The sequence below is a fragment of the Lynx canadensis genome, chromosome C1 (genome assembly GCF_007474595.2).
Source record: "Lynx canadensis isolate LIC74 chromosome C1, mLynCan4.pri.v2, whole genome shotgun sequence".
Lineage (NCBI taxonomy): Eukaryota > Metazoa > Chordata > Mammalia > Carnivora > Felidae > Lynx > Lynx canadensis.
In genome coordinates, this window is record NC_044310.1 from 158,862,223 (window position 1) to 158,880,149 (window position 17,927).

General features: G+C 38.4%; 1 protein-coding gene across 2 annotated transcripts in view; it reads left to right on the forward strand.

The window, feature by feature from the left end:
• The window catches only part of MYO3B (myosin IIIB), a 388,605-nt gene that overhangs the window by 237,380 nt on the left and 133,298 nt on the right, over positions 1 to 17,927 (forward strand). The window contains exons 25-28 of one of the 2 annotated variants that reach the window (XM_032594437.1): positions 14,389 to 14,500; positions 15,440 to 15,596; positions 16,248 to 16,253; positions 17,001 to 17,081. In XM_032594437.1, the coding sequence (XP_032450328.1) occupies positions 14,389 to 14,500; positions 15,440 to 15,596; positions 16,248 to 16,253; positions 17,001 to 17,081 (356 nt within the window). The remainder of the gene's footprint in view (positions 1 to 14,388; positions 14,501 to 15,439; positions 15,597 to 16,247; positions 16,254 to 17,000; positions 17,082 to 17,927) is intronic. The other variant, XM_032594436.1, reaches the window with a different exon arrangement.

Consider the following 17,927-nt stretch of genomic DNA (forward strand, 5'->3'; position numbering starts at 1 on the left):
ACTTAGATGGAAGTGATAGTAGTCAAATTTGTAGATACAGAATTCTTTGATGAGGATATAGGTACATTGTAATTAAACCATAATAATTTTTACTTATGTTTGAAATTAACTTTTAATTACAAAAATAATGTGTGAATAACTTTTCCTCTAAAATTTTTAAAAGTTACATATGAGACTAAAGTCTTTCTCTCTGCATCTTGAATTTTCAGTATCCTGCATGCACCATGGCCCCTCTCTAGGGAGTTACCATCATTCTTTTGGTAGTGTTATCCTTTCAGAATACATACATACATGCATACACAACACAGAGGGGGAAGAAAGAGAGATCAAGAAAGGGGCAAAAAACTCCACGTTTTTAGCTCAACTTGAATCACTTATTTCATACTATTTGGCACCTTCCTTTTCTGTTTAACAATATGTATTAGAGATAAGTCTATGTTGTTTCATAGCTCCAGTGCATTCCTTTTTAATTCCATCATTAAAATTGGTAATATTCATTTAGCCATTCTTCTACTGGTGGATATTGACATTTTGTCCAATTGCTTGCCAGCAGTGCTCAAACAATCCTAGATATTTAACCTGTAGGAGAATTTCTTTAGGGTAGATTTTGAGCAATTAATTGACCTTTCCAAGGGATAGCGATGTGCTCCACAAACCCATTTCATCCTAACGAAGAGAAAAGATGAGAAGAAACATGAGAGCCAGTTTCTTTCCTCAGATAGATTGTGTTGCTGGACGCAAGTCACTTCACTTCCCTGGGATTCTGTTTCTCTAACAAGTCAGTGGTTCTTCAACTTTGCCATGCATGAGAATCTCCTGAGGCCTTGTTAAAACACAGCTTGCTAAGTTTTTGATTAGTAGGGGGCTGTGTGTGCAAGTTTCCAGGTGATGCTGATACTCCTGGTCAGGAGACAACTCTGAGAGCCAGGCACTGTTCAGGTATGTTGAGGAGAACATCCTGTGAAAGAGATGGTAGTGGAAATTCCAAGAGCCCCAAACAGACTACCTAGAGAAATGTAATTGTTCCAGTTTGTCCACATATGATGATAACCCATGATTCGCCACAGTAATAGTATTGTACTGATGATACACATCAGTTTTAAATCACAGAGTCAATTCTTTAGGCCAAGAGACAAGTCAACATTGCATCTTTGCTGTGGGCCTTCCAGTTCAAGTACATAGCTAAAACTAGAATTTCTTTGGCAATATTCTTGACCTTGTCAATCCACTTCCCATTGAACAGTTCCGGGGTCTAGGAATTAACTCTTTGACTCCTGAGGCAACGTATTTGGTGTTTTTAGATGTCTGATCACAACCTTGTCCTTACTAACCTTGACCAAATACATCTTTCAGAAGCCTCTGTGCATCCGTCCCAGTTCTACACTCTGGGCTTTAGAAAACAAATCAGCTCCTTTTCTAATTGATAACAGTGTTCCCCCGAGTCAGCAGTTCTCAAATCCTACAGTGCATCAAAATAGCCACAGGACCTTATTAAAATTTAGATTCCTGAGCCCCAGCTGTAGAGATTCTGATTCTGTGTCCAGAGTATGGCCTGGGAATAAACATCTTTTATGAGATCTCCAAGTAGATCTGCTGCCCGTAGTGTGACATTGTTTAAGAGCCTAACGGGGTTCAGGACATGCTACCACAAAATCTGACGTCTTGGCATATTAATATTACAAGCTGAAGGAACTTGAGAAATGGCATGAGCAGGAAGGATTTTTTGCCCTTTCTCTGAAGCAGGTCATATAACTGTCATGTGAGAGGTGCCTTCCCTTTACCAAGAGGAAACAAGTATCCTTATCTCTGAAAACAGTGGACACAGAGAGGGATCTCTATGACCCCAGTTTCCCACACTTTGCTCATACTCTTTGTCTTACCTCTTTCCATGACTCTTCAAGCTTCATCAAATCTAGCATAAAAACACTCATATTTGATTTCTTTAGGTCTTCTTTCCTTATGGAGACTCCTGTGTCTTGTAAACCTTCTATTAAATAAATGTGTGTGCTTTTTCTTGCTAATGTGCATTTCGTCTAATTTTTAGATCTAGCCAGAGACTCAAGTTTCTAGGAAAACTTTTTTCCTTTCTTATAAGACCGAGTTAAGTCTTTTTGTCTAAGCTCAATGCTTCAACAGTTCCTCATATGACATGGCTTGAGTTCCCTCACTATCCTGCTTACTAAGGGCTATCTGCCAAAATACACTACAAAATATACCCATTAGCACCCACCCCCATCCTGACTTACTGTAGCACTCATCCCTCCCCAAACTGATGTTCTTTATATACTTGTTTAGTATTTGCCTCCCCAACTAGAATATAAGCTTCATGAGAGCAGGGAAATTGTCTATCTTGCTCACTCATAATATTCCAGCACTTCTGTCAGTACCTGGCAATCAGTTGATCCTAAATAAAGTTTTATTTAATGAACAAATGAGTAGAATGGGAAAGAAAAGCCGTTTCAATTCAGAAAGTGAAACTACAGAGAATGAATGACCCATCCCAAGGGAAAGTATTTGCTTAATGTTTTTAGAAAAAAGGAGAATAAAAATGTTTGTATAATTAACCTTTTTAAAAAAAAAAAATCTCACTATGGACTTAAAGCCCTGGAAAATATTCTTTTAGTAGTACAGATGTTTTGCATGCCTTTGGGTACATAACTCAAACCGGAAGGATGAGTCAAAGCAGGCAGGGCTCATTATGGTTTGGGATTTCAAAAGCATCTTTAAAAGAAGCAGATCCTTTCCAAACATGTAAAAATGACCAAGATGAGAAGTGCAAATTTTAAATGTCAGGTGTAACAAAAATGTAAGCAATCTCCAATGCTTATATTATTTTTATCTAACATGAATAACTCTTAGCTGGCTTGTTCGTGCTCTCCCCTCCCCTTCCAGGAGCATAGGTAATCATTAGAAAACAGAGAAATATGATTCATTGCGTATACTGTTCATTGTCAGAGGACTTAAGTGAAAACAAAAGGGAAAGTTAAGCATCATTAATAATTAAGGAAATGCACATTAAAGCCACAATTAAATATCACTTGATACCTAGTTTGGCAATAATCAGTAAATCTGATAATTCCTTGGATTGACATGGTTAAAGAGTAGCAAGACTCTTAGGCTCTACTGGTAAGGTAATATATGTGTGATCACTTTGGAAACAGTTTGACATTTTTAGTAAACTCCAACATGAACATATTACACTAACCAATGGTTACACTCCTAGAGTTATTAAGTAGAAAAGTGACAGTATTTCAGAGCCCACTAGACCTTTTAGGATTGCTGAGAAGCACTGAGTCTACCTAAGTGTGGTGACTTCCTGCCTCAACCTGCCCACGTGTTCTCCTTTGGGTCAAATGTCTACAGCCCAGAGTTTTGTACTTCTTTCTTCCTCTTATTAAAAGATAATTTTCAGAAGAAGGTAACATCATGACTCACATACAGATATAAAGATAAATGTGTTTAAACAATTTATTCATATGATATGAGGGAATCAGGCAGATATGATCATCAGTTCAAAGGAAAAGTCAAAACAGTGCAGGCTTATATGAAGTAAAAGAATGTTGAGGTGAATTGCAAATGGAGGCAAAACTGGATTTTCCACAGTGGGAAGTCAATTGAAATCATCAGCAGACTGGACAGAATTTATGTATCTATCAATTACCTATAATTTAGACAGAGTTGCAAACTGCCTCAAAGAGGATGAACAGGGCTAGAATCCAGTAACCCAGAAGGGTATGCTAAGGATGGTGTGCATAGTTTCCCACTGATATATCAATGCCTTACTGATACACTAGTCCAAATAGAATATTGTTTGGATCCCTCACACTTGTGTCAGGGAGCACCCGACAGCTGGTGTTCAGATGTAGGAAATCAACACTTCTCCAGGGTCAAAAGCCCAGTATTCCAGATTGCTGCAGACACAAGTTCCAATGAGCTGCAAAGTTCTGGAGTATCAAAGGTCCCTCCCTGTTACAGAGTCAAAGATACTACCATTGTATATAGTAAGAGCTAAGAGTAGATGTGGATTAGAGGAATGTGAAGGAGCCTGAATTTGGAGTTAGAAGACATGGGTAAGCCTCAGGCCTCCACTTACTAATCTGTGACCTTGAGCCAATTCCTCCTATCTGGATTTCTCTTTCAAACAAGAATTTTTAAAACAGTTACAATTAAAGTAAAATTAAAATGAAAGTTAAATTAAATTTAAATTAATTTAAATTTAAATTTAAAACAATCTAAACAATTTAAAAACAAGAATTTTTATTTATGACTTTAAGTTCCCTTCAGGATCTAAATGTTTATTCAAGTAGCAAGCCAGGCCCTTCCACAGATGGCCCTGTGGGAATGCCCACTCATGGAGGGTTTTGACGGAGGGCTGGGCAGATCTGTTTGTGAACATGAGGAAGAATAGCTGGATTGGGGTGTCCTAGGTCCCTAGTGTGCAGTACAGAAGCCTCAGCATCTGTCGGAAACTTGGAACGTTCAGCAATGAAAGGAGAAGAAATGATAGGAAAGGAAGTTACTAAAAAACAACCTGCAACAATTTAGGAAATGTATCACCAAGGTTGGCTCTGACTCTACTCAGTGTGCCTAACCACAGCAAAAGGGAACTGGAACTGTATTAGTCGGGGTTCTCCATAGAAACAGAATCAATAAGAGTGTGTGTGTGTGTGTGTGTGTGTGTACTGAGAGAGATTTGTTTTAAGGAATTGGCTCATGTAATTGTGGGGGCTGGCAAGTCAGAAATCCGCAGGGCAGGCTAGCAGTCTAGAAATTCCAGTGGGAACTGATGTTGTGGTCTTGTGCCCAAAGGCAGTCTGGAGATGGTATTTCTTCCACCCAAGGGAGCATAGTCTTTCCTTGTAAGGCTTTCAATTGATTAGATGAGGTACAACCACATTATGGAGGATGGTCTGCTTTACTCAAATATTAACAATATTAATTTTTCTGACTTACAAACATAGCATCTTTCTCCATTTATTTAGGTAGTCTTTAATTTTTCTTAGCCAATATTTTGTAGTTTTCAGTGTACAGGTCTTGTACATTTATTCTTAGGTTTATCCCTATTATTTCACATTTTTAATGCTATTGTAAATGATATTTTTAAAATTTCAATTTCTAATTGTATATAGAAATACAATAATTTTTGTATATTGATTTTTATCTTGCAAGTCTGCTAAACTCGCTTATTAGTTCTGATAAGGCTTTTTTGTAGATAACATTGGATTTTCTACATAGACAATTATGTCATCTTCAAATTAAAACAGTTCTATTCATTTTTTAAATCTCTTTAAATGTTTATTCTAGAGAGAGAGAGAGAGTGTGAGTGGGGGAGGGGCAGAGAGAGAGAGGGAGACACAGAATCTGAAGCAGCCTCCAGGCTCTGAGCTGTCAGCACAGAGCCTGAAGCAGGGCTCGAACCCATGAACTGAGAGATCATTACCTGAGCTGAAGTAAGATGCTCAAGCAACTGAGCCACCTAGGCGCCCCAGTTCTATTAGTTTTAAATACAGATGCCTTTTCTTTCTTTGTCTGGTCGTATTGCAATGGCTGGAATCTCTGGTACAATGTGGAATGGAAGCTGTGAGAGTGAACATCTTGCCTTTTTTCCTAATCTTTGGGGAATAAGTGTTCAGCCAGTCTCTGTTAAATAGGTTAGGTTTAACTTGATGAGTGAGCTTGAGGAAGTTCTCTTGTTGCATGAGTCTATTGAAACGGGTTTTGTTCTGTTTTGTTTTTTAAAGTGTTATTTTAAGAGAGAGGGGAGGGACAGAGAGAGAGAGAGAGGGAGAGAGAGTCCCAAGCAGCGACATGGGCTTGAACCCACCAACCATGAGATCATGACCTACACCGAAATCAAGAGTTGGATGTTGAACCAACTGAGGTACCAGGCACCCCTGTGGGTTTTTTAAAATAGGATTAGACGTTTGATTTTGTCAAATGCTTTTCCTCATTTATTAAGAGCGTGTCTTTTTTTCTTTTAGCTTATTAATATGTGTAAAGTTTTTCATTATTGTCCTTTTAATATTTATAAAATCTGTAGAATTTTATAAATTATGTGATATTATATAATTTATATCTTCTTTGTTTTCTCTCCCCCCCCCGATCTGTATAGCTAGAGGTTTACCAATTTTATTAACCTTCTCCAAGAACTGCTTTTAGTTTAATTCATTGTCTATTTTCTGTTTCATTGATTCTTTCACTTTGATATTTATTGTGTCTTTTCTTCTGCTTACTTTGGGCTTAATTTGCTCTTTGTCTAATTTATGGTGGAGGCTAAGGTCATGCATTTGAGAGAATGTTCTTTTTTTCTATTACAGGTGTTTGATGATATAATTTTTCAAGTACTACTTTAGCAGTTTCCCATAAGTTTTGAGAGATTGTTTTCATTTTCATTTGATGAAGAACACTTTTTAATTTCTCTTTTGATTTCTTCTTTGACCTATGGACTATTAAAAAGTCTGTTCGTAAGTATTTGGGGATTTCCCAGAAATCTTCCTGTTGTTGATATTTAATTTAATTCTACTGTGATCAGAGAGCATGTTTTTGTGACTTGAGCACTTCATTTATTAAGTCATGTTTTATGGCCCAGATTTGTCCTATTGTGGTAAATGTTTCTACATGCAGTTGAGAAGAATATATATTCTGTTGTTGTTTGGCTGGAATGTTCTAGACATTTCCAGTAGGCCAAGTTGGTTGTTCACTCTTTCTGATTCCTTGATGTTGGGTTTTTTTGTTTTGTTTTGTTTTGTTTGTTTTTTGCTTACTTGTTCTAACAATTATTGGGGAGGGTATTGAACTCCCTAAGGATAATTGTGGATTTGTCTATTTCTCCTTGCAAATTAGTTTTAGCTTCGTGTATTAGGTGCAAACATGCTTAGGTCTCTTAAATTCTTTTGATGGATTGACCTTTTTATCACTGTGAAATAGATATCTTTATCCTTGGTAATATCTTTTTGCTCTGAAATCTACTTTGTTTGATATTGTAATATAGTCAATTGCTATAGTTTTAACTTGATGAGTGTTTGTTAACATGGTATATCTTTCTCTTTTACTTTTACTTGTGTCTTTATATTTGTGCCTTTTTGGTAAGCAGCATATAGTTACACTTTGGTTTTTTATTCCGTCTGAGAATTTCTGCCTTTAAATTATGTTGTTTTGACCATTTACACTTAACGTTTGTTTGGCTAGGTCCAATCTATCATTTTGCTATTCGTTTCTCAGACACATTTGTCTCCTGTGTTCTCTGTTCCCTTCTTCTAGTTCTTTTGGATTTATCAAGTATTTTATATGATTTCATTTTATCTTCTTTGTTCACCTATTAACTGCTGGTCTTTTATTATTTTGGGGGTTGTTTTCTGATTTATAATATACATCTTTAACTTACACTAACCTACTTCAGGCAGTATTATATCACTTCACAAATAGTTTTGTGTATAGAATGTATAGTATAGAATAGAATTAGAATAATAGTTTACTTCACTGTCCCTCCTCCTGGCCTTTATGCTCTTGTTATATTTGTGCTGTTATGTTATGTTGTCAGTCATAAGTTACATTTACCCATATGTTTTAAACTTCATAATATATTATTAATTTTGTTTAACAGTTAAGTATATTTTCAAAAGATTTAATAATAAGAAAAAATCTCGTCAATATTTAACAACATAGTTATCTTCTGGCACTCTTCATTTTTTTTATAGATCCATATTTCCATTTGGTATTATTTTCTTTCTTCATACAGGACTTCATTTAACATTTCTTATAATGCAGATCATCTGGTGATGACTTCTTTCAGCTTTTGTATGCCTGAAAAATTCTTTATTTTGTCTCTGTTTTTGAAAGATAATTTCACTGAATATAGAATTCTTTTCTTTTGATTCTTTAAACATTTTCTCCATTGTCCTCTCACTTTCATTGTTTCTGTTGAGGACTCTAATGGCATATTTATCTTTGTTCCTATGTATCTAAATATTTTTTTCTTTGGTTGCTTTTAAGATTTTTCCCTTTATGACTGTGTTTTGAACAATTTGATTATAATATCCTTTGGTGTAATTTTCTTCAAGTTGTTTTGTGTGTGTGCTTGGACTTAGATCTGTTAGTTTCTAGTTTTCTTCAAATTTGGAAAATTTTTGGCCATAATTTTTTCAAATATTTTTTCTGTACCCTTCTTTTTTCTCCTCTTCAGAACTCCAGTTTCATGTATAAGGCCCCTTGAAGTTGTCCTACAGTTCATGAATGCACTTTTATTTTTTAATTTTTTTTCTTCTGTGTTTCATTTTGTATAGTTCTATTGTCGTGTCTTCAAGTTTAGTAATCTTTTTTTTCCTGCAGTGTGTCAATTGCTGCTAATTCTGTTTTGTGTGTGTATTTTTTTTTTTTAATTTCAGACATAGTTTTCATTTCTAAAAATTCTGGTTGGCTCTTTTTTGTATCTCTGCGTCTCCATTTAACTTTTTGAACATATGGAATACAGTTAAAATCAGTGTTTTAATGTTCTTCTCTGTTAATTTTATTATCTGTGTTACTTCTGGATCCGTTTCAGTTAGTTGACTTTTTCCTCATTATGGGTCATATTTTCCTGCGTGCCTGATAATTTTTGACTGGATACCAGACATTGTCCTTTTATCTTTTGGGGTGCTGGATATTTTGTATCCCTATGAAAATCTTTGCGCTTTGTTCTGGGAGTTTTACAGGCATACTTTGTTTTATTGCAATTTACTTTATTGCGCTTCTGCAGTAAAAGATACTGCATTTTTTACAAATTGAAGGTTTGTGGCAACCCTGCATCAAGGTTAAGTTTATTGGCACTATTCCAACAGCATTTGCTCACTTTGTGTCACTGTGTCACATTTGGTAATTCTCACAATGTTTCAAATTTTCATTATTATTATATTTGTTAAGGTTATCTGTGATCAGTGATCACAGCTCATTGAAGGCTCAGATGATGGTTAACATTTCTTAGCAATAAAGTATTTTAAATTAAGGTATGTATTTTTTACAACATAATGCTATTATACACTCAATAGACCACATAATAATGGTCTATCACTTTCATATGAACTGGGAAACCAAAAAGTTGATTTGACTCACTTTTTTTTGAGATAGTCACTTTATTGCAGCAATCTGAAACTGAAGCCATAGTATCTCTGAGGTATGCCTATCCTTGGAAACAGTTTCAGCCTATTGGATCTTTTTTTTTTTAATGTTTATTTTTGAGAGAGAGAGAGTACGTGAGCAGGGGAGGGACAGAGACAGAAGGAGACACAAATTCTGAAGCAGGCTCCAGGCTCTAAGCTGACAGCACAGAGCCTGACATGGGACTTGAACTCTTGAGCTGTGAGATCATGACCTGAGCTGAAGTCGGACACTTAACCAAGAGCCACCCAGACTCCTGGATCTTGTTTTAAGATCTCTTAGGTAAAGCAGAGCTGTATTTAGCACTAATATTTCCCCACTTCCGAAGCAAGACACTACTGAGTCCTCTATCCATTGTCCTACGAATTATGAGGTTGATCAGTCTGGCTGGTAGAAACAGGCACTATTCTCAGCCCTCTGTAAGCATCAGGCACTATTCCCTCTAGTCTTCTTAGATGGTTCTTTGCCCAGCCTTGAGTAGTTTCTTCCCATGCAGGTGCTAATCAGTTACTCTGCTGAATATCTGAGAGGCCTTCCGCAGATGTCCAGATGTAGCTCTCGACTAGTACTCTGTCCTACTACTCTAGGGCCTTGGTGTCTCCAACACGTGGTGGTAGGCTTTGAAATATGATTGGTCAGATGTAAGCTGTCAGTTCTGCCTGCATTGTGTCTGGAAGAGTTCAAGTCTAGCTCTTTATAAGAAAGAAAATAGCCTCACTGGCAGCTGATTTGGAACACTCAAAAACTCCAAAATTTCTAAATATTTCTTTTCTTCTCTTTGCAATTAAGGTTTCTTTTAGTAGACCCAGAGCTCATCTTGAATGAAGTCCAGGGACACTTTTCATCTTCACTCCCTCTTTATAGTACCCTTAGTCCCCCTCCTGGAGGGTCCTGCTTTCTCTGAAGGAAGCCTAGAAGTTCTTAGGGATTTTATAGGCTTTGTTCCTGGCTCCACCCTGGAAGGACAGTGTTTGGTCATTACAGTTTCTTAGACATAAGTCTCTCACACTTTCCTAAGTGGAACACAAACAAAACTAAAATGCCTTCCTCTTACTGAGATGGACCAGTTCTCATAGGACAACTTTAATAGTCTCTGTTTCTTTACTCTGTCTTACCAAAGACTTTATCAACCTGTACTGAAGAGTATAAGAAAGGAGAAATGAAAAAAAAATAGAAGCCCCTGTTTGCCTCAAAGGTACTATTCAAATTAAATAGGTTAAATAGGCTTTGGAGGTCAGCTTAAGAAGTGCACTACCATTGATTTGGTGGCGGATACACCTACATTCCTAACAATAACTTTTGTTGGGGATAGCTCTGTAGAGAGCATGATTATAGTATGAAAAAAACCATTGTACCTAGATAGACAAACTAAAGAAGACCAATTCTTCCCAAGTTTTCTTTTTTTATATATATAGAAAATTTTTATTTTTGTGTAGACAAATTTGTCAGTATGTTCTGGTGAGATATACCTTTACTCTTTTTTGTTTCTCTCTCTTACATTAGAAACAACTTTAGGGGCCTCTGAGTGGCTCAGTCTGAGCATCAGACTTTGACTCAGGTTGTGATCTTACGGTTCGTGAGTTCAAGCCCCATGTCAGGCTTGCTGCTATCAGCCTGTCAGCACAGAGCCTATTTCGGATCCTCTGTCCTCCTCTCTTTTTGCCCTTTCCCTGCTCATGCTCTTTCTCTCAAAAAATAAATACAAATAAAAAAATATTTTTAAAAAACCTAAACTTTATTAGCTGGATTCATATTGCTTTTTTTTTTTTAAATCAATTACATGGTGGTTTAGAGATTTAAATAATAATCTTAGCCTTTGTCATTTACTTGATGTCCTCTTGGAAAAGTCATTTCATCTCACCAAGAACAGTTTTCTGTGTCAGTAAGATATTTAATGATCTAGAGAGATTCTTTGTGATGGTTTAAAAACATGTTCACAAATTACTTGATACTCCTCCCTTCAGGAGGTAGAACTTAATTTTTCTCTCATTGAATTTGGTCTGGATTTACATGACTTGTTTCTAGTGCATAGAAGATGAAGTAAGTGATGGTATGTCACTTCTAGGCCTTGGTCATTAAAGGCATTATGGGTTCCCTCCCGTTCACTAGTGCGCTCTCTCTCCCTCTCTCTCTCTCTCTTTCTCCCTGGGATCCCTGCTTCTGAGGGAAACCATCTTCTATGTTATAAAGATACTCAGACTGTCCTCTGAAGAGGCCCATGTGGCAGGGAACCAAGGCCTCCTGCCAACAGCCAGTAGGGAACTGAGGCTTTCTACCATCAGCCATGTGAGTGCACCATCTTGAAAATAAATCATGTGGCCCTAGGCAAGTCTTTAGATGACTGCAGCCATGGCTGACATCTCAACTGTAATCTCATGAGAGACCCTGGGCCAGAATTGCCCAGGTAAGCTGCTCCTAAATTCCAAACGCTTACAAAACATACGATGACAAATGTCTGTTTTAAGGCATTAAATTTTGGAGTAATTTGTTGTGTAGCAATAGAAAACTAGTATGTCCTAGTATCTTACAGATACTTCCAGTTTATGATTCTATAATTTAAATGCAGGAGGCTGTATCTCTAATTGCCTGTTACTTTTACTAATACTTGACAAACTGCTTAGCCTGTTACATTTAAAAACTCTTCCTTGAAGAGTCTTCATTCCATATACCGTTTTAGGCAGAAAACTAGATAACATATTTGAGAAGAAATATTTTTCAACTGGATATTTACTGTTTTAACAGCTTATATGTTTTAATGAGATGAGACCTTGGGAAGACTTTCCATAGAGTTCTAAAGTAGGAAAGGGCTCTTTAGTCTTTGGAGGTCCAACAGGAGCTATGTGTACCTTTTGACTTTATATGCAATGCGTTAAGAACATTTTCTTGAGAAGGAATATGAATACCTTTCTCCAGATTTTCAGAGATTCCTGCCCCCAAAAAGAATTTAGAACCACTTATCTGCTTCCCATTCCCACCTGTGAGAATTCAGGTACAGAGAAGTGATTTACAGTTACCCAACAGAGATCTTCTTACTCTTAATTCAGTGTTCAGACTCCAATCTGAGAGGTAAATTCTACCTACAAGAGGCAGCTCAGGGCAGAACTGGTCTTTGCAATGCTCTCAAGTACCCAGACCCTTAGGACCTTTATACTTACTATTTTGCAATTGCATATCCCCTGTTCATTTAACTCATCCAACTGCTTCGGGAAGGGGGTCTGGAATAGATCTTCCCAAAAAAGACCCCTCTTGCTGACAGATCTTTTATATTGGTTACTTTCTGTTTTGTCCTTATATGGAAGCACACAGGAGCTCCACCAGAGTGCTTCTTTACCATGGTACCTACCAGAATCCAGAATTATTCCATGGAGGAAATACACATTGTACTTATCTGACCTGATTATTACAGACATATCACTTACATGGTTTTTTTAGTATTTTTTTTGAAACTTTCACTTCTTTGTAGTACTGTTACCCATCTCTTTCTGAACTAAGCCAAATATGAATATTAGCATCATAATAAATTAAGAGATTGGGTTGAAGGACCAGAAATCAAAGCTGAGTTCTAATATTTATGCTAGTTCAGGATTCATTCTGCCTGTTTAAAAATTAGAAACTGCTAAGAACCATCTATAGATGCCTGGAAAACAAGTATAAATCCTTGATTGGAGAGCTGGAACATACCTTACATTCTTCCCATATCTCACACGGACTGATCGTTCATTAGATTCTCTTTAAATACTTCATCATTAATAGTATTAACCCTGGGTTGATTAAAGCCAGGGTTGTTTGTGTTATAAATGGCCAGGCCTAATGGAAAGAGTGTAGGAAATCCTTGTTTTACCACTGACTTATATACCTCATGCTATTTGTATTTCAGCTTTCCCCAAACATTCACCCACATAGATTTGCCATCTATTCCCACCATCCCCGTGTACTCCAGGACACAAACATTTTGCTTTGACTAGAGCCAGGTCAGATAAGCCATGACTGAAACTATAGTCCTAAAGAAACTGAGGCTAATGTGTTAATGCCATGAACTGCCCTGATAGCCCTAATCCTGATTCCCAGCTGTCCCTCCTCCCACTTGGCCCCAGAAGATGTCATCTATGAGCAGGTTCCTGGGCTTGGCTAAATGACCTAGCATAGTCCTGGCCATCATTCAGGGGTTCTTTGAGAGCACTGCCCCTCCTTCCCGATGGTAGAAACAGATCAGAGCCTTGGAAACATTCCCAGGATCTCTGAATGCAAATGTTTCCAGCAAATTCAACATTATATCCTAACTTGTAAAACAGTCTTGTAGCACAAAGATAAAGTTAAATGACCCAAGTGCTAATCAGGTATGTTATTTTCCATAAACAGAAAGATGTGGAATATTTGGCAAGAGGAAGGGTCATATTTTGTATTTGGGCAATTTTTCTTAAAAAGTAAAAATAGCTCTATATTTAAAAGTATAGTAATTCCAAAATAACAGATCAACCTTGTCTGAGGAATGGCAGGGAACTCCTTTGACAAGGAAATTAAACTTCCAAGGGGTTGAATTTAATTATAGATGGCAGCAAAGAGCAGAGGAAAGATCCCTGGAATATTTTTAGAGAAAAACTAAGGTAAGGTGTTCTAAACGAATAAAATATTTGTGTGTGTGTGTGTGTGTGTGTGTGTGTGTGTATTTTGATGGGGAGAAAAAAGGAGAGGGGGAAAAACCCTTTTGTGGGTGTTCTTTGAATCCAACCAGAAAGTATGGAAGTTTGTTAAAATGAGTTTTTTAGGAAGACAAATGTGGTTTTGGTGATTATATCAAAAAATATGCCTACTCTGTATTTTGAGAGAGACATGTGGCTCAGTGGACCAATTCAATAGTATTAGGCTACTTCATTTTTGCTATCTACAAATAGCTTCAGAGGGAACATTTCAAGGTAGAGTCAGAATTTATACAGTGGGATTACAAATTATATTGTAATAATGCTAACATTTAAAATGATGACTTTCCCTAGAAGAGCTGTCTGAATTTCAGTTTTCTTAATGGATTAGATACTTTGATTTACATGCAAAAGATGCCAAGTATTCCACTGAATATGAATTATAAGCAATATTAAAAGGGAAATACATGTAGCAGAAAATTTAAAAGCAAGTAAGAGCTAAGTTAATACGTATAAGTTGTATACCTCTCACTACCTAGTATGCTATTATTGGACAGTAGGTCCTATACTGTATCAAATGATAACTAAAAATGTTTTATTTTACTCTTTTATTTTGTAGATATTATTACTTGGCGTTCAAAGCACATGAAACACCTGTTGCTAGCAAAGAGAGCTGTGTTGCTATCTTGGAAAAGTCCAGATTAGATCACTGGGTGCTGGGAAAAACAAAGGTAGTTCTTTCTTTATTGTTCACATTGTCACCTGTGATGCTCTACTGTGTACCTTTGTCTGTTGTCAGTGATATGACCGGCTCTGTACATTGTGTAGCTTAGCAGGCAAGACCCCAGCCTAACAGTGATCTTCGCTGGTCTTGGGTCAGGAGTGGTCCTAGGACCTCTGGACAAGAAGAGGAGGGTTTGCCTCCTGTTCTGCATGTAATTTGAGAGAACCATTTAACATTTCTAGAATGAGAACTTTGAGCTCATTTTAAAATGTCCCTCTAATTTAAATGCTGTTTATCCCAGCACCTCATGGAAATACACAAATCTTATTAATGACAATAAAAAGTATCTTTTACAGTTTTGTCCATTTTTCATTAGACTCTTGCTGTGTTTTTTACTGTATACCCTGATTAGTAGTCCCATTGTGTATAGCTTTTCATCTGGAACATCCTGTCGCTGCATCCCAGGTTTTTATGACCCATTCTGAATTGTCCTACAAAGCCAGTGGCAGCCTGAGTGTTGATGACAACACGGTTGCTCCTCAGCAGGAATTAGATCACTGTGGGTCCTGTACGTCCTTCTCCCAAACTTCCACTGCTGGCCATGGGTCAGTTCTGTTGGTTAGTGCCTCTATCAAGGGCTGTAGAGACAGATAGTAGAAGTCAAATTGAGAATATAGAACTCCTGGCAGATATAAGGCACTTTTGGAGAACATTTGGAATCTCCTAAACCCCATTAACCTCATTGTTTGTTCACGTCAATAACCAAGAATTGGCTCAACCTTAGAAGGGGAGTTGGTTTGCTCCTAAGCAGTCAGTAATACTGGCATAAAACACGTCACTGTAAACTTTAGATAATGGTTTAATATTTTATTAAGAATACTCTGGAGTAGACTGGATATCTGTTCGGGAGCCCATATTTAATGCTAAAAGTAATACCTCATTTCAGGTTTTTCTCAAATATTACCATGTTGAGCAGTTGAATTTGCTGCTACGAGAAGTCATAGGCAGAGTGGTGGTGCTGCAGGCATATGCCAAGGGGTGGCTTGGAGCCAGGAGATACAGAAGAGTCAGAGAGAAGAGAGAGAAGGGGGCCATTGCCATCCGTCAGGTAATAAATGGTCGTTTTTTTGTTTTTGTTTTTTTGTGGTTTTTTTGAATCTTGGCATTTTCATCAAGCACTCAGGCCGCTCGCCGGTTGCTTTTCTCAGTGGCTTCTTCTCTTCCTCCTACCTTCCCTTCCCTTCTTCTTTCCTTTCTTCCTTGCTTCAGCAAATATTTATTGAGTGCCTATTACAGACCAGTCCCTGGGCTAGATGCTGGGAATCTAGCCATGAGCAAGACTACCGTGGTCTCCGACCTCCACATAAGCAAACAGACGTCACAACACACCGTGATAAGTGCAAGATAGAGGCACTGTGAAGTGGGAAGAGGTGAAACCCAGATCGCACGGACATGTGCCCCTTCTCCCAGATGACTGATGTGTAATACACACCTCAGGCCCATCACCAAGTTCTCAACATCAGAATCACTAACGCCATTTCCCAAAGGCTTTCCTAGCCCAGACAAAGCTTATAAACCTAGGGAACAAATTGCTCGGCTCTCCCCTATGCCCAGCCCATCCAGTGTCTCTTTCCACATGTGTGTGTCATTTGTGTTACAAACAGCATCTGAGCTCCTGTGCTGTTGCTGAGTGGTTATGAAAGCGTCAGATCTTGTACATAGTGGACAGTTTCCCTTGTGCCCTCATAACCCAGAATCATGTCGTTCACTCTGGACTTCACGACCACACTCAGCAACACCGAAGGCTGTGATGCTAACGGGAGGGACAAAACGGCGAAGTGGTCATGCTCCTGGCGGGCAGCTGAATGCCCCAGTCCTCTTTCTACAGGACTCAGCACATCCCCAGAGGTTTCCTTTCTCTTTCTCTTATCCTCATCCATTTCTTTTGCCTTTCTACCGTCTATTTTCTTCTCTCAAAGCACTGTTCTTAGCACATGGTTCACTCTCCCCAAACACACGTGTCATGCTACTAATTATTCCCCTTGACTCCCATCGTTATTTTTCACTCCTTCAAATTGATGTTCATACCTTCCTCCCCAGTAAAAAAAAATTGGGTAGGGCAGGCTGTTCAGTTCTTTCCCACCATCTCAACAAACCACCCTACCCCAAGTCCTGAAAATGGAGCTTCCTCTGTGGGTTGGAATGACAGGGAACCACCTCAGCTGGGATGGAGGTCCCAGTGATTCATAAGTAGATTCCAGGGTTCTGGAAACTCACTGCTGGAACAAAAATAACTCCTTCTCAGAAGCATCTTGGAAGCCGAGCTAAGAGTACAGAGAGGCCTCTCTTCCCCCATCATCGCTCACGTATCTCTGCTCATTTTGTTCAGGGAGAAAGCAGGAGGGAGGAGAAGAGGGGTAATAGATTGGAGGGAAAACAGCTTATATCAATTCTCTGGCACGTTCTTAAATTAATGTCATTCCTAGCACATGGTTTTATATTTTTAGCCTGGAGAGGATATGATGCTCGGAGGAAATTTAAGAAAATAAGCAACAGAAGGAGTGAGTCTGCGGTTCCTATTCAAGCAGGTAATTAAAACATCATTTTCATAGCGTCCACTTGAAAATATTCTGTGATTAAGTTCATATGAGTTTAGGAAAGCTGAAAGGTTAATAATTCAGGAGCACTGGAATAGAAGGTAAAGTCCTAGTGGGGGTTCTAGTCCTTGTTCTGACACACACCCTGCGTGATGATGGCAAGGCTGACAGTGAGCACTTACTGCATACTTGTGGAAAGATGCTCAAAGTAAGTCCTGGTTTATAGAGAGGGGACCTGCGGCACAGAGAAGTGAAGTAACGTGTCCATAGTCACATGGCTAGTCAGGAGCAGAGTCAGCATTTGAACACAGGCAGATTGGACACAGTCAACTTTACATACTGCCAGCTGAACAAATTCCTTTCCTTCTTGGAGTCACATGTCCATCGTCTGTGAAAGGAGAGCACTGGCTAAAGTCTGGTTAAGTCTGGAAGGTGTCTAATTACCTTGGAATTTCTCTGATTATATGCAAGGCCCATCTTTCAGCATCACAGAGATAAGAATAGCTCAGGGACTTTCCCAGCAAATGGAATTTCCCACACCCTGGCCTGTTTGTGACTAGGGTGGTCCTCTGCACCACCCCCCACCCCCCCCGGGGTAAGCTGTGGCTCAACTTGGCCTGGCTGCATGAGTGCTCTGAGCTCTGCTTCCTGGCTCGTCTGACCTGTCCCTGGCTCCTGGATGGCTCTGTTCTGCAAATGGCAATATCCACGGTGGCTTCCAGGCTGGGTTCCCTTCATCATTTGAAGCTCTATAATCTAAAGGAGGCTCTGGAAGAAGTATGCTCCAACATGCCTGGAGCTCTGACAGTGGAGACAGAATGAGAGAGAAGGGGCTAG